Genomic DNA, 14,315 nt, shown 5'->3' on the forward strand with positions numbered 1-14,315 from the left:
ATTAACCATGAATTTATCTACTTTGTGAGGTTTTTCAACCTTGCTTCTGTACGTTATACAGATTTCAGAAAAAATGAAATTATAATACGCTTTAAAATTGGGTAGGCGTAATCGCCTTTTTTCCACTTTTGCTCTTATATATATTTCATGCAGAAATAATCTCTTAAAAGAAATAAACAAAATGCTTAAATAAGGAAGGAGACATAATCTAAAAAAAGTTTAAGAGGTTGCTTAAGGATAAGTCATAATGTATGTACATTTCTATACAGTCCTGATTAGTTCTTAGCAGATTTTGATAGATAAGCCTCAGAATATAAATTGATAGCGTTAATGGGAACTGACAAATCATATGCTTTTGCATGTATACATACAAATAAAACAAAAAAAAAAAAAGCAACCGCAAAAAGAAACGATGAAGGTTTCTTTTAAATTTCACAATTATTTATCTAATTTATGTTTATTTTACACTAATGTACATTTCGTTTACATTATGGGATTAGCAATTTTGGTTTATTCCATGCATTAGTTTATAAGAAATGAAAAACAAAGACCAATGAAGACCATTTATTTTAAGCTTGAAATAGGTTTATCAAATTGTTTTATTAGAGAATAATAAACGGTAATTTTCAAATTATCGAGTAATTAATATCAATTAAAATGGACTTTCGATAGAGCCATAAAATTTAAGCAGATTATGGAGATTAACATAATAATTTCTCGAACTCAACATTTGAGTTCGGTATAGTGTTCCTTTGTGGAATATCTAATTTGTTATTAAGCAGCCGCCGCCCAAATGCGGAATTCCGCAAAACGCCTCCAATACTTTCGGAATCATAAACGCCAACATCTGCAGCTGTGAAAGTATAATTTGCATCACAGATTCATAATAACACTATAGAGAAATGCTCTATAGAACGAATTTTATAAAAATTATCTCCATCTTTTTTAACATGAAACACTTACTCTTACAACTGTGAAAGAGAGAACCAAAATTTGGGGGAACAAACAAAAGTAGTGTGTTTGCCATCAATTGCATCAATACAGTGAGGTAAACCCCACAGGTTATTGAAATCCTGAGCTATTTTCTTCCATCCATGGGCAGGGCAAGGCTGCTAAATTTTAAAATATGAATTCGCATGTTTCATAAATGACATTGCTCGCAGCTGAAACGCTCTTTTTATATGAAAACGAGTAATTTTGCACACTGTCACCAAGCGCTAAATATCTAAGAAATTACAATTCATTCGAATGAATTTAAATGAAGCACTTACAAGAGTTTAAGAAAAAGTCTACATTTAGTTGGAATAAGTGATCGAGTTGAATCTTTATCCTTATAGTTTCTTGAAGTTTCCCACATTCGTGCAGATACATTTGCTGAAACAATATCGCAAAAACTTCGTCAATATCACATGTTTCAATGAATGATCTTACTATGTATCTTCTCATTTTTTTTTTTTTTTTTTTTATTTGGATACTGAGCTAGGACAAAGTAAGCCAACAGAAGATGTGGCTTACACGTCCAGATATAATCTGAAAAGGCTGAAAGAGCTTCCAATACCACCTATTCCGATGGTATAGCACGAATCATTTTTAAAAATACGTTAGCATAAGTGCGGACACTCATGAGTTTGTAAGATGTCTTAATCTTCCGGGAATTAAAGCAAGCCTTTGAGGCTGAGGGTTTAAAGATAAAGATGGAATTTAGTTTATAGAAAAGGCGATTAGTTTTGGAACGCGCAATCTTTTCATATTCGCCGCCAAGGTACTCAAATGTGTGATCTCGAATTGTCCATATTGCTGTCTTAACACTATATGAAAGCATAGATGCACAAAGTTGTACCATCAAATTGAGCCGTTCTTACATTAAAATCTTAAACGCTTTGCATTTTAAAAAAATCCGCAGTGGCCAGGCATCGACACAAGGTGACAGTGATCAATTTAGGATTCGTACATCATCTTGTATATTTCATATATGTAATGATTACCTGTATCTCTTTTACTTATTAGAAATAGAGCTGATTTACTATCAGAAAAAACAACAAATTTTTTATGACCATTCGTTATAGCTACCTCTACAGCATCTCTGATGACAAGCAATTCAATAAGAGTTGAGGAAAATTCCTCCATGACTCTGATTTTATGTACTATTTCACTACCGAGAAGGTAGATACTTTATGTCCAATAATACCGTCAGTGCCATATATATCATAGCCATTGTTGTAGTAAAGAAGTTTTTCTTGACATAAAATTCTTACACAAGAAAAATTGACGTTTCGGTACGTACAAGAGATCGATTCAAGAATGTTCATGAAGACTGTACATATATTGGTAACAAAATTCCAAACAGTGATTGATTTTATCTTGTCAAAACTATTGCGGAACTTTTGATAACAAAATTTGTAGCTGGAAGACACAATATCACTAAAAGATGCAACTTTCTGGAAAAAGGAAGTATCCATTATCTCAACCCTAATTAACTCCTTAGCAATACACCAAAGAGCTATTCCGAAAACGGGCCATTCACCAGAACTGACGTTAAGGACATGTTGAAAAGTTGAGAGTGTCAGCTCAGTACAGCCTTTTAACTTTCTATTTTCGTTTTATGTCTGCATACATTTCGCAATATTATACATATTTCAGAAAATTACAAGAAATGGTATATACAAATTTGGTCTTTGACCGGACTAATGTCATTTGAACTGTCAGAACATTTTCGGGAGCCAACCTGACTGATTATTTGTCATGACTTTAATGATGCTGCATCCAGATTGATCGTTTGTCGAAGGCTTTTTCATAATGCCTACGACGAATAGAGAGATTTCACCTGGCTCAGTTTAGTTCTTTTGATAAAAACCGTAATTTAGCGCTTAGAATCTTTGGCAAAATAAATTGTATTGCGTGTGCTAGAATTAAAATATAAATTAAGATCGGTACATGCATTAAAAAAAAGTTTAGCTTTTATCGAGAGATTATTCACAGCCACTGAGAAGAATGAATCAACAGACAGAAGTAAGAAAGCGTCAGCATATTGAAAAATATGAGTTTTGTCGTCTTGAAGGTCACGCAAATTAGATGAATGAATAAACAAAATAGGACTAAAATTGCTTAAATTATTCAAGTCTTTAGATCCTGAGTTAGGAATGAGAACTACTTTAATACATCAGAAATCCGAAGGTCATTTCAATCCAAGTTATTAGACCAGCAATTAATAATTGCATGCAGCGAGACAGCCAAACTTCTCCCAGAGAATGGCCTGAACATCTCATACTTGGCACCGGCACAACCCGCAACGGTAGCTTTCTTTCAGCATATTAAAAAACGCATTTTTGTACAAAATACGGCTGATATTGATACCTTTTTTAACCAGTACACTAACACCACTATAGCCGTCGTCATGTTATTTCTCAAGAAGACACTTACAATGCAAAAATCAATATTATTTAAATTCAACTAAAAATCTAAAAGTAATAAGTTACGTCGACCACTCTGCGTTATATTGTAAAAAAGAAATCCTATTTTAAATAAGAAAGGCTTCTCAGACGACTTTAGGAGGAATTAGCATAATAAGCAATTTTTTCTTCAAATTCATTAAAACGAATCTGAGGGATCATCGGGCGAATACATTTTTTAATCAAAGAGATTAATTTTTGCAATACAGAAGAACGCATTTCATTTGTAGGCATTATTGACCGTTGAGATTTCCTTATGGACGACCTTGGAAGTGGACTAGGGGACGGTTTTGAAAGAAGACATTTTCCTTTGACGACGGCATAATATTTTTCTTGGATAGGATTTTGCCTAGGTCTTCTTTTTTGTGCAAACTATAGACAATCACACAATTCACTATCGAGACAATGAAAATAATTGGAGAAGTGCTGTTCTCTCACCTCTTTACAAGTTAAAAGACTAATTGCCGGGGTCCTATTAAGAGCTAACCTTCCCCGACAAGTTTTATTTAGAGCATTATGATCATTCGAACCACAAGCACTGACCAATGCATTTCGGCGTCGTGCTACCGTTAAAGCACCTGGTCTCTCTCAGGAAACCAGACAAGATGGCATTGCTCAATGAAGGGGTGTCTTTATCACTAATCAACACACAAGTCTGTTTACTTTTATATTATAATACTTCTTTATTGTAATTTTTAAAAAAATTTGTGATTTATGTTTACGTTGATTTCATAATTTATGGTTCTATGACCATATGTTCTTGTTTACAATTCCCTGTAAAACAATATAGCAGCGCGAATGTGTTTACCACCTGGGAGTTTTTAACCCGAGAACGAAAATGGTGTATGGTTGTGTCAGCCGTTTACGCATTTAGTGGGTGCTAACAAATATTTTAGTTAGCGGCCTTAACAACCGCTTCATCTTTCGTTTCACCGCCAGAAAGTATTTCCATCCTTTCATTCCGGAAAAAGTTTCATAAGGTTCTATGATGATTTAATCTTTACAGTTGGATCGCATCCCTAATCTGCTATTATGTATTGTTTTAAGGGTTAGTGGCAAAGTTAACGGATTGAACGAACTTCTTATCAGGAAATCGTGACAACTGTCAACTGTCAAATTCATCAACTTATATTAATGAAAAAACATACATACATCTAATATTTTATTAACATGGACAATACATTTATTATCGGTTCTTATTTAAAGAGGATTTGAAAAAGCGATTTTAAAAATGCACCTGATTTGTTGTTGAGAAAAGCAACGGAATTAAACTGAAAAAATTTGTTGAAATATTATAAAACAATCTAGAAGTTGAAGCAGTAACATGGGGCAAAGTCAGAGTATAACAGAAACTTTGCCGGATCTGGATAGTGTACAAATGCAAGTAGTACGTCACGCCAAAGTGTTATCAGAGATAAAATCGTTAACTTATGAGGATTTCAAAACTTGTCTGGATAATTTAAATTCATTGTAAGTTAATTAAATGGGCTGAAAACATTTCGTTGTATCGATTAATTGCTAAAGCCTATCAGCTTATTTATTTATTGTTCATTTATTCTTCCGTTTGTTTACTTAAAGATCTCGTAAGTGCATTGATCCTGACGGCAAGCAATTGGTATTTTTGGTTAAGCGTGGTTCCGATATAACATTATTGTGGAAGGCTACAGTGAAAATTGCTTGCATTAAAGTTAATCCACAGACACGTCGTGTGGAGACATATAAATTTCTGAATCTCAAACAATTTTTATGTGTCTTCAAAACGTTTCAATCGCATCTGGATACATTAATTAGCAGTGAGGCCCAAAGAGTAAGAAAAAAAAAGGAAAGAGAAACTTTTGCCTAAAGCAGATTTGTAGTCACTTCAATTGAAATGAGCTAGAATAAATACAAAACATAGACACATTGACAAAACGGTTTCGCCCCGCTGTCATAACGTGCACTTCTTATGACCAAGACCTTGGGCATAGCTTCGAAGCCTTATGATAGAATTCATTTACGTATGTATCCCAGTACAGGGATAATTTCCCAACGCTTCAAATTATCAATTTATTTTTTTTCACAAGTTAATTTGTTTATTGCTACATAGGATACTAGATAAGTTCAATAATACTAGCGTGCCCACCTCCTCGTAGCTTATGTGTAAAACTCAAGAAGTAACAACTCTTGACATTATTACTAGTACAATTAATTTAGCCAGAGAGAAATAAATTCCAAAACTGAAGTCTTAAAGCATTAGCATTTAAGGCAACGTTTTTTATTGAACTTTGATCGATAGAATCTGGATTGATTCGGAAACTCGGAAATTACAGACATAGAAAGTATTAAGGTCCTAAACCAATTATGACAAACAAAGAGCCGTAAAGGGTAACCTATTTCAAAATCATATTAGTTCTTTACCAAGTTTGTCCAAAAATTTAGTGTATAAAATGTATTTGCCATTTTCATATATCCCTTTTCAGTAATGAGTATTTAAATTTTCTAATATAAAATCGAAGTGAGCTATGATGCGCTCAGCCGACGTTGGGAGATACGTCTTGTTCACACTCTACCTTAAAAAGCTTTTAACGAAACATTCTCTATAAAAGTTGACCTTCAATCATATTATAATAAATTAGGGCTTCACTATGTGCATAATTGTTTGCAACATGTACGATATTTCACTCACCCTAATTGTATTTTAAGACTAAATAATGTTGTAAGTATCCATACAGGTTCATTCAATTAGCAAAATTTATTAAATGTTTTGTTGTAATGACTTTTTACCCTATTTTTCTTCCAAATTTTTGCAAAAAAAATATTTAGAATTTAAGACGTGGCTCGCAGTCTTCATTGTGTGACGACAATTATTCACAAGCGGCTTGCTGTTCTACTTTACCCCGTTCTTTAACAGCGACGATATTTTTATCTGCTTTAGGTAATAATTCAAATAGCCGCAGCGATCTTAATAGCTCAACAACATCGAGTTGTTCTTACAACGATCATGTGGATGAATGTTCAATATGTTTAGATCGTACCACTGAAGTAATATTGCCTTGCACTCATAGCTTTTGTACCCCCTGCATCGAACAATGGTAAGTCCAGAAATTAATAGAAAAACCAATTCATTTGAAAGCGTTATAAATTATCGCAGGAATGTGGGAAGAAAGACATGTCCAATTTGCTCAGAAAATTTAGAAAGTATGGACGAGACCTGGGTTATGTCAGATATACCGGGCGTTGAGGAAATCAATGAGAAAATTTGTGCAGAATTTATGAATTTAGCTAAGGAGCAATAGGAAAAAGTTTCGTCATAACACCGTAATAATGTAATAATCTTTCTTTTTTTTGTCCATATATTTCATTATTGATACGACATTGACATATTTTTTTGGAAAAGGTAATTCATAATCTTTACAGTTATTTAAAAACAATAAAACGTACACAATAATGTTTATATTTTTTGTGCATTGCCTTAAACAATAATAGCGAGAGAAATATGATATAACCACTAGAATATAAGCATATGTACATGAAAAATGTATTTCACAATTTACTTGTAACATCCAAAAGCATGTCAGTTTAGATTGACGCTAATACAGCTCATAAATGCATCAACAAGTGATTTAATTATCGTTATTTTAGATTGTTTTTAAATATAAATATTGAAACTTAACCCTGGAGCGAATACCGGATTTTCAGCTATTAGCCAGTCTTTTTCTATGTTGCTTGACATTGGTGACGACTTAAGCCTGAGATTTAAGCTCTTAACACCTAACTTATTTAGTAGTTGTGAGACGCGGAATTGACCAAAATCTGAACTGGCTGCTTCGGTATAAAACGATATCAATTAGCACGTCTCTTTATAGTAACCTTTCCCTTAGCCAGATGAGACATATTTATTTTTACTTTGCTTTCGTTTGGCTTTTTAACCCACACCTACTCAAAGGAGTAAAAATATAGAACTTTATGAAGAATTAATCTAAAGTCTCTTTTTAATACATACCACTTCATTACCGATTGCTGATATAGTGGCTGCGAATTTAGGTAGATCTTTTCCCTCTACATAAACTTGTTGTCCACGATGAAACCAACGTTTTTCGTATAATAATTTTCCATCTTCTATGCGGGTATCCATGTATTGATTAGCATTTTCTGAAATGATTGAAGACTGATGATGATTGCTGCTACCATAAGAAGAAATGCCATTTTGTTGTAAAGCTAAAAATAATTAAACAATATTAGCTTTTGTTTATTTAATGTGCAATATCTTACTTACTGGGTGTTAACGGCTTACCACGCTGTATGATTTTCAAGTCGTTTTCAATTTCCTTTTCATCTAGCATATAAACTAATAATTGGCCAGTAGTTGGCTTTCGTCGCTTTTCCACAACTGGAACAGGTTCATTTGGTCGCCTTCTTAATTTACGCGTCACCGTCGGCTTGATCTAAAAATTGTTATAAGGCGAATTATACAAATAAAACATTATTTTTAACGTACATACCTCCATGGAATCATTCGTCAATTCTAAACTGTAGCGTTCATTTTCAATAAGTTTACGACGCTCTTCGAAATCGGTAAGTATATTATCCTTAAGATCAACCTAGAGATCATAATTTTATGTGAAACTGAAATTGTATAATACGTTTTGCGATTAAATGAACCTTTTTCTCTTCATATTCCTTTTCAGCGGCTTTCTTTTCTAAAATGTAATCCCTTTCTACGCATTCTTTTAGGTAATCTCGGTAAATTTCATTCAATCTTATCCTCTCCTTGAACTGGTATTCCAACTTTTTCAGCCTTCTGATATATTCGGGATGTGTATGTTGTTTAAGCTCCTCTAGTTGCTTTTGTAAACTGGCCAATTTATGTTGGTACATCCTGAAATGAACGAAAGAAATAACATGGGCCAAGATAAGTCTAAAGGTTAAGAGGCTTACTGCTCTTTTAGTTCATGATTGTTACTGTTAGAGTTGTGACTAGCGCTATAACCGTAACTACGTCCATTATTTCTAAGCTCTGTTTCACTAGCATCATCAGTGTCTATCCAATTACAAATAACGTTTATTTATTTATATAATATTAATTGTTTACGCCTTTCCCTTTTTTTGCACTCTTATAATTTTTTTACCTTCTTCGCTGTCGTATGCATTTTGTTCAAAGTTGTTAGAACGTGAGTCATCATTATAATCAGCATAATGCTCATCATCGCTTTGATTTGTGTATATATGATAAGACATGATGAATGCCTAAATTATATTAAATTTTTAAATCTATTTCGCTTTTTTCTAATAAAGTTCGAACGTTCATTTAATATTTCTCTACACAAAACAGCTCGTATACACACACGCTCAGCTGGTAAATAAATTTATTATATTTAGTGTTGCCATTGCCTGAGTTCATTATCATTTTAAAGAAATGTTAACCTTCAAGAGTTAAATACAACGCACTGCAAAGTCGTACGAAAAACTGACAAATTTATATTGTTTTGTTTGGGAAAACCTAATTTTTTTTACTTGTTAATGTAAATGCTTGTATAAATTATAAAACTTGTCATTCACATTATTCGACGCTAGATTGGTACATAAAAGCTGCATGTTCAACCATAAGTTAAGCTCTACAATCAGGAATACAAAGCAAGAAGACAAAAAGGTTTCTTCAGTAGAACTTCAGTGAATTATTGTTTATTTGATTTGTTATCTGAAGTAACTATTAAGTCTCGAATGGGCGACAGAAATGACCCATCGTGTCCTTACAAAACTTTTTGCTTAAATATCCCACAGCATCCCCCTCAATATAAATTAGAAAACTTCTGCTAAAATAACAGGTTTTGTATATTGCGAATCAGGGTCCAAATTGAGACGTATGTATTGAGACGACTAATCGTGTTTGATTATGTTACTATTAAATAGTAACTCTTATTCACAAACTTATTTAAAAAAAAAAATCATTTTCCAAAAAACATTCAAGCGTTAAACCTACGAATCCCTCCGCTATCCGTAAACAGGCTAAAGATTGTGGACGTCGATGAAATTATAATGCATTTCAAACTGAAACATCCTACCTTATTCGCCCAAATGTAATATCTAAAAGCGGTGGGCGTAGTTATGGATAATTTACGGCCTGTCTATCATAAAGCTCTGGTAACCCAGTTGATGTTTCCAGTAAAAAATAAAAAGCAATTGTTTAATCAAAGTTAGACACGCAGCCAGTTTATACAATATACAACGTAAGGGTCTGGATTGCTTCATTCATTTGCATTGCAAAAAATGTGTAAATCAAGTCATTAACCAATGCTTTCCGTGCAATAGACTGCTTACAGCAATAATTTATAGTACAAATTAGGACGTTACGTATAAGTTCCACTACGAACACACGAGATTTGCTAAAATTTTCAATAAAAAAAAAAATGTCTAATGTATTGTTATATTTTAGCAATATTTATTTTTTTTTGGAAACATTTTTAATACCTATTATTTTATTTTATTGGGGGCGAGAGCCACGGCCAAAACCACCGCGGAACTCAACATCACCAGCGCCAGGCCCAACATCTCCCTTTTTGTCAGTACCACCAGGTGCACGTCTGTAAGCCGATCGGTCTTCACCAGTTTTACTAGCATCACCTGAGCGTGTAGTAGCAGCTGGACGGGGACGAACGGTCTCTGGTCTTGTAGGACGTTTAAGAGTAGCGGGCACAATTTCAGGTGGCAAATGTAAGTAACTGCGTAAAAATTCAATGCCTTCATTTGTCAAATAATAATAGTAATGTCTCCAAGCGAATTGCTCTTTTACTAAACCACGAGAATGCAGCGATTGCATAGTTTTAATGACATGTAAATTAGGAATATTTTCCAACTCTGGATGTTTGGGTGCATGGAAATCCTTTTTAGCTACAATAACACCCTCCTTAAAAAGGTATTCGTAGATAGCGACGCGATGAGCTTTTGGCATAAACATTCTGTAAAGATTAAAAAAAATCAAGTTACTTCCTTATTAATAATTTTTTTTTATATGAAATAAATCTGGTGAGCTCAAACAAATTATTTAGAATAGTAAACGAAATGATATTTCCATATATAAGTTTTCATACCAATTCATCTTTAATAATCTATATAAAATGATTTATTTGATATTTCTAGATTTATTTGTGCAAAACATACTCACTTTGACGTCTTATAACACCAGTTACCGGAAAGAAAGAGAAAGCTGCGTTCACAATGCCAACCGTCACTGCCTGATGAACAAACAGAATGCGTAGATTTTTTCTTATTTTTGTAGGAAATTTTACGTTAATTTTACAAAAAGGCGGCAACGCTAACAAAACAATCAACAGCTGCTCAGAGCTGATTCGCCGTAAACTGATTGGCCTTATTAAATTCTAATGTATCTTTATTTACCGAAATTAATACATTTAAAAGTGTAAAATTGAACTTTGTACATACTACAGCTTGCACCACCACCAATTTGAAATTGTACTAAAAATCTTTAGCCAAGAGCTCAGAAGATTTCAAGAAAAATTCTCACGGGAGAGTTCGTACACTACCGGCATTTATTAAAATGCCCAAAAAAGTGCTTAATAATTTTGCATTTTCGACAAAAACAATATAAGTGTTGCAAACACCGCATGAAGTGTTTATAAAACCATTGTACCAACTTACGTGTGTTTGTGCGGAAGATTAGAACAAAGAATACCTAGTGTAGCCAAGTTTTTGTACCGCATTAAAAAATGCCGTATAACCGAACGTAACTTGCCATATAATGCGTTGTAAAATGCTGTGATTAAAATTTTGTGGAAATTCATTTTCCTATCATTGCGCGTTCTGTCAGCTGGTATTTGAAAGGCTGCCCTATTTTTGAAACTTTAACGCGGCGAATGTAAAATTGGTCTGCTAAGTAAACGTAAACTTTAGAAGTGAACGTTTAATTATAACTGTCACAAAAATTTTAATTAACAAATGCGTTTTTATCAACCAACAAATTGATGGTATGATTGTTCACTCATTTCACTCAAATCACATTAAATATAAGAATTTTTCGTAATTTTAGATACAGGCAGTTTTATAACTGGGGAATAAGTATTTCTCATCTGCATTTACAAAATCTTAATATAATGGCTGAAATAATTGTGAGAAATCAAGATAAACGTTTTCAAACATTATTGGATTGTTCGGCCCGATTTGCCGGTGAGCATGGAAGTCGAAAGATTCAATGTTTTCTTGATTTTATTGCTACTTATAAGGATGTTAAACGCATTAGAGATGAACAAGCTTTGGAAGAATTAGGGCATTTGTTGACAAATTCTGCGCATGACTGGTGGATTAGAAGAAAAGACCATTTTTTAAATTGGCCAGAGGCCTTAACGGCGTTACAAAAACACTTTTCAAGACAAAGGCCTGCGCATGCAATTTATGCCGAAATATTTGGTTGCTCTTTCGATAAATATTTGCAAGCAGAAGACTTCATTTATGATAAGTATGAACTTTTCCATGAGTTGCCGCAACCTTTGCCGTCCGAAAGAATGCAGTTGGATATTATATATGCTCTGTTGCCCGAGGAAAAACGTAAAAATATTTATCCCATGAATATTATGACGGTAATGGATTTAAAGGAATGTATTAAAGATTTACAAAGTAATGATATCGCGACCGTCTCCACCCAGCATCCCAATATTACAATCGATAGTAATAAGCAGTGTAATACCGATGTTAGAATCAAGAGTCCGAAGGCCAAAGAAGAGACCAAAGAGATTGAAATAGTTTGTGATGAAAGTAACCCGCAAAAACAAAAAAGACGTTTGGAAGAAGCTAATGAATCTGTGGATATTACTTTGGTCCAAGACAGAGATCCTATTATTAAGGTTAGACGTACCGAAGACTTAATGCCCACTATTAGAGATAATAAAGAAATACGAACAGTACAACCACAGGAGACAAATGAAAAATCTACGCCACCATTCCAACTTGCTTCCGAGAACATAAACCAAATGGATCACATTATTAATTTATGCGGAAATGAAAACGATTTACCTACCAACATAGGTGGTTTGGGTGTGTCAATAACAAGTGTTGCTGATGCTTCACAAATTACATATTTATTAAATGGTGAAACTACTATTGCTCCTGAAATTGTTACACCCAATCAGCAACAAGCATTTGCGAAAGACAAAAAACCAAAAATGCGTTATAAGTTGAGTCGATCATTTGGTGGCAAATCCGATGTAAATCCTAAAAGGGTCAAATATACGAAGCTTGTTCCAGAAAGACTTAAAAATACTAAAAAAACCACTGAAACTGAAAATGTACAGAGTGCAACCAGTAATACCAATATTGTAATGGCAGCAGGATCAATGCCTGACATTTCCAACACAAACATTAGCCAATCACCTACAATAAGCCCTTCAACGCCAACAACAAGTACGGCTTCCAATCATACAATTAGTAATACGTTAACTACTAAACTTATAGATCCAATTAATGGACCGTTTTCCACGAAAGCCGCCGCAGCCAAAATGCGTTTAAATGCAGGTACAAGTTCGAATGCGAAGTGCCATCAGTGTGGTACAACGGGCTTTTACCGTAGTATATGTCCAAATTGTAGTCCTATATATTTTTATAAGCCCCCTAATAACGCTTTGTAAGTACTACCGAACAATATTTTAATTACAATTACCATTCTTGAATTATTACAATCACTATTCCTGAGTTATCCATTTATAGGAACGTAAGCAATTTTTTATTATAGACAGCATATTTACTTGGTTAGTATATAAAGATACATACATACATCAGGAACAAGAACAACAACGTATTTTATACGTGTATACGCAGATTTTAAGAAGATAGCATTATGAACTAGTTAGAACAAATACTATTGTGATCAAAAGGCAAGATTATAAATATAGCAAATATTTTAAGAGACCTAAAATGTAAGAACCTGGATAGGTACTCCTTAAAATTTATGTTTTACATGGAAAAATTGTCTTTCTATACCTTCGGGGTGCAAAAGTGTGCTTGTAGCTCATGTCAAAGATAAAGGTATTGTTTTTACACTTACTTACCTCTGAAAGCGAGGAAAGAGCTTAATTTTTAACTTGCTTCAGTGGCAATTCGTAAGGCAGATTTCTTCAATAGCTGACGCGATTTCATGATATTGACGTCAAACATCCTACGCTAGAATTTGCAGAAAATTTTGATTTAATGTTTTAATTTTAAAAAAAAATGCTTAAGCTTACAATTACAAAAATTACAAAAATTTACAAAAATCTCAAGTATAAGCATCATATGGACAAAAGATTTAAATGTAACGATTTAAATATGCTGAGATAAACAAATATTGGTTACTCTAAAAGTAATCGAGTTTTCAAAGTATCAGCAATTGAAACGGATCGATCTTATTATCGCAAATTTTTGCTCATAAAATTAAATCATTTGTACAAATCTTTTCTATTTTTAAAGTACTTTTTCACAACGAGGTTAGAGGTTGAAATATGATTTCAAAACAAATCTGAAAATTTTAAAATATTTTCATCTTCGCAGCATCCTTGTAATCAAATTGACGTTCATACATTTTCTCTGAGCATCGAGAATTTGTTCCTGGGTGAATATTAATTTCTTACCTATTGTCAGTCAAAATTAAGAACCTCGTTTATTGCTACTATAAATTCTATTATATTAAGTTGAAAAAAATAAATAACGTAAACTTAGCAAGTTACGTAATGCCTTACATTTAAAAGTTATTGTGATATTTTTATTATTCTCAATGTATACTACAAAAAAAAAAAATATTTATTTATACAATAATACAACAATAATTTTATCTATTAACATTAAAAAAATAAATATATTTATGTATTAAGTGTGTACAGCATGTTAATGAAATAATTTTATTAA

The 14,315-nt window shown here is 33.0% G+C and overlaps 4 protein-coding genes across 6 annotated transcripts; 2 read left to right on the forward strand and 2 right to left on the reverse strand.

Annotated features, from left to right (window-relative positions):
• The first annotated feature begins 4,327 nt into the window (after positions 1-4,327).
• On the forward strand, positions 4,328-6,997 carry LOC119637309 (RING finger protein 141-like). 2 transcript variants are annotated; one of them, XM_038033254.1, is made up of 4 exons: positions 4,328-4,919; positions 5,028-5,256; positions 6,252-6,520; positions 6,580-6,997. In XM_038033254.1, exons 1-4 carry the CDS (start codon positions 4,774-4,776, stop codon positions 6,722-6,724), a joined length of 789 nt encoding a protein of 262 aa, XP_037889182.1. In that variant the 5' UTR covers positions 4,328-4,773; the 3' UTR covers positions 6,725-6,997. The 2 variants fall into 2 exon arrangements, with proteins under 2 accessions (XP_037889182.1, XP_037889181.1); XM_038033253.1 differs by having other exon boundaries at positions 5,028-5,271; positions 6,580-6,747.
• A 179-nt stretch (positions 6,998-7,176) lies between these two features.
• LOC119637308 (sin3 histone deacetylase corepressor complex component SDS3) lies at positions 7,177-9,578 on the reverse strand. The gene is made up of 8 exons (XM_038033252.1): positions 9,491-9,578; positions 8,558-8,675; positions 8,367-8,469; positions 8,091-8,307; positions 7,931-8,029; positions 7,705-7,873; positions 7,432-7,646; positions 7,177-7,364 (listed from the first exon to the last, which is right to left on the reverse strand). Exons 2-8 carry the CDS (start codon positions 8,664-8,666, stop codon positions 7,272-7,274), a joined length of 1,005 nt encoding a protein of 334 aa, XP_037889180.1. The 5' UTR covers positions 8,667-8,675; positions 9,491-9,578; the 3' UTR covers positions 7,177-7,271.
• A 33-nt stretch (positions 9,579-9,611) lies between these two features.
• LOC119637311 (40S ribosomal protein S10b) lies at positions 9,612-11,102 on the reverse strand. The gene is made up of 4 exons (XM_038033255.1): positions 11,085-11,102; positions 10,591-10,660; positions 9,897-10,384; positions 9,612-9,811 (listed from the first exon to the last, which is right to left on the reverse strand). The coding sequence occupies exon 3, from the start codon at positions 10,381-10,383 to the stop codon at positions 9,910-9,912; it is 474 nt and encodes a 157-aa protein (XP_037889183.1). The 5' UTR covers position 10,384; positions 10,591-10,660; positions 11,085-11,102; the 3' UTR covers positions 9,612-9,811; positions 9,897-9,909.
• Positions 11,103-11,104: 2 nt separating this feature from the next.
• Positions 11,105-13,467, forward strand: LOC119637307. 2 transcript variants are annotated; one of them, XM_038033251.1, is made up of 3 exons: positions 11,105-11,410; positions 11,473-12,839; positions 12,891-13,467. In XM_038033251.1, exons 2-3 carry the CDS (start codon positions 11,537-11,539, stop codon positions 13,061-13,063), a joined length of 1,476 nt encoding a protein of 491 aa, XP_037889179.1. In that variant the 5' UTR covers positions 11,105-11,410; positions 11,473-11,536; the 3' UTR covers positions 13,064-13,467. The 2 variants fall into 2 exon arrangements, with proteins under 2 accessions (XP_037889179.1, XP_037889178.1); XM_038033250.1 differs by having other exon boundaries at positions 11,106-11,410; positions 11,473-13,467.
• Positions 13,468-14,315: the final 848 nt, after the last annotated feature.

This window comes from Glossina fuscipes, unplaced genomic scaffold (genome assembly GCF_014805625.2).
Source record: "Glossina fuscipes isolate IAEA_lab_2018 unplaced genomic scaffold, Yale_Gfus_2 59, whole genome shotgun sequence".
NCBI lineage: Eukaryota > Metazoa > Arthropoda > Insecta > Diptera > Glossinidae > Glossina > Glossina fuscipes.